At 40.5% G+C, this 1,959-nt stretch overlaps 1 protein-coding gene across 2 annotated transcripts in view; it reads right to left on the bottom strand.

Annotated features, from left to right (window-relative positions):
- LOC125040795 (oxidized low-density lipoprotein receptor 1-like) overlaps nucleotides 1–1,687 on the bottom strand; it is a 6,730-nt gene extending 5,043 nt beyond the window's left edge. For both annotated transcript variants that reach the window (XM_047635522.1, XM_047635523.1), the window contains exons 1-5: nucleotides 1,602–1,687; nucleotides 1,049–1,243; nucleotides 802–872; nucleotides 314–511; nucleotides 1–88 (exon numbers count right to left, since the gene is read on the bottom strand). The exon at nucleotides 1–88 is cut by the window's left edge and continues 36 nt beyond it. In XM_047635522.1, coding sequence (XP_047491478.1) covers nucleotides 1–88; nucleotides 314–511; nucleotides 802–872; nucleotides 1,049–1,199 — 508 coding nt within the window. In that variant the 5' untranslated portion in view covers nucleotides 1,200–1,243; nucleotides 1,602–1,687. The remainder of the gene's footprint in view (nucleotides 89–313; nucleotides 512–801; nucleotides 873–1,048; nucleotides 1,244–1,601) is intronic.
- Nucleotides 1,688–1,959: the final 272 nt, after the last annotated feature.

Here is a 1,959-nt window from a genome sequence, read left to right as displayed (position 1 = left end):
CCACGGCCATCTCCTCTGCCATGCTCTCGGTCTTCCGGATTTCCTCCTTGACGTCAGATTCCATTGAATTAAGGTGGTCCACCCACACCTGCAGAAAAAAATAATGGGGGTAATTAGGTAACAAATAATGGATCAGAACAGGCAGGGGAAGATGCCAGGGTGTCAAAAGCTCACCTGGAGGGTTTCTAATAGGGAGCTCTTTTTTCAAACGTGAGATTTTATATTTTGTATATTCTTTCCGAAATGGGCGTCAGATCATATCAATATTTTTAAACGCATAATCAAAACAGAAAAGAGTGAACCAATTCCTCGCCTTGCTCTCCTCCTTGAGTCTGTTGAGCTCCGTCTGCAGGTCCTCTATGGTGCGCCTTTGGTGGGTCCGAGCGATCCTCTCCGTTTCCATCTCAGCTTGGAGGGAAGCCACAATGAACTTCTGATTGGTCTGGACCTCCGCCACGGCCCCCAGCGCCTTGTTCAGCGAATCCGTGTGGGTTTTCAGAGACTCGACCACCTGCGGGGAGAATTGGTATTTGCCGAGCGGTACCAAACAAGGGATTTTCCTTCTTCTTTTCCTCCGCCTGTCCCTCTCTCTCTCTCTCTTCTTCCCTCCTTCCTCTTCTCCTTCTACTTTTACTTCTACTTATACTACTACTTCTTATTATTATTATTATTCTCCTTTTCCTTCTCCTTCTCCTCCTCCTCCTTCCATTTCTCCCACTCCCTCTTCCTGCCCCCTTTCCCGTTCATAATTTTTTTTTTTTTTTTTTTTTTTTCTGGGTGAAAGCTACATGATCGACTTACCTCACCATGTTGCCGAAGGGCCTGCAACATTTGTTCCGTGTGTTCCCCAAACATTCCACCTCGAGCGACATCTGTATAAAAAAAAAAAAAAAAAAAAAAATGTCTCTGTTCATTTAAACTACAAAAATCCCTCTGTTTTACCATATATACTGAAGCTTTTAGTGCTAAGTTGTACGGTTAAAAGTACATAACATATAACATACATTGTATGCAAGTAGTTCTTACGAAGGGTAGAGTGAGCCTGTACCTCTGCACTGCCTGTTTCCGGCTGATATGACCTCCTTGATCTCCCGAAGGACTTCGCTTAGGCCTCCGTCACAGGAGGGCTCTGCTGTCGCCGGAAGGAGCGCACATGCCGCCGTTACTATCCCTACCGCTGCTGCCAGGAAGAGTCTCATGATCTTGAACAGAACTGGCCGTGATCTGCAGATCCTGTGGTTCTCTGGCAAACCGCGATCGTATTTTATAATCATGCTTTATGTTTCTTACTTTTGAAATTCTGGGAACCCAATGGCATTCCTAATCAACACATTGATACTAGATGTTGTATAAGTACATCATTTGACTGGCGTATACCATACAATAGATATATCATTAGATATTCAACTGGGTCATATTCAAACCACCTATTTTGTATCAATTCTTACCTTACTTAAGATCCATTCAGTTTAATATATATCAGATCAATAATTATGCATGGTATACATCCTATACCTGAAGCAGAAAAGGTCTAAAACAAAATAAAAAATAAAATAATACAAAAAATCAAACCAAACCAAAACAACAACAAACTCTCACACCTGTTGCCGCGTAGCTGCAGCGTGAACACGGCGAGAATAGTACGAGTTGACGAGACGATGATAGCTAAGAGTCTCTGTTATCTATAGGCTACCTGCCACTTGATCTGAAGGAGGAGATACAGCTCAAGGATAAATGTAAGAGATGAAGTCCGACGGAAAGAGACCTTTGTTTACTGACTGTGTTTGCTTAGAGATGAATGGGACCATTACGAAAATATTATTGTTGGTGTTACTATTATCATTACTATTATCACCATAGTCTTTGTTATTATTATTATTGTTATTATTATTATTATTATTATTATTATTATTATTATTATTATTATTATTATTATTATTATTATTATTATTATCATTA

This window comes from Penaeus chinensis, chromosome 29 (genome assembly GCF_019202785.1).
Source record: "Penaeus chinensis breed Huanghai No. 1 chromosome 29, ASM1920278v2, whole genome shotgun sequence".
In the NCBI taxonomy this organism is placed as follows: domain Eukaryota; kingdom Metazoa; phylum Arthropoda; class Malacostraca; order Decapoda; family Penaeidae; genus Penaeus; species Penaeus chinensis.
This window is presented reverse-complemented; position numbering and strand designations above follow the sequence as displayed.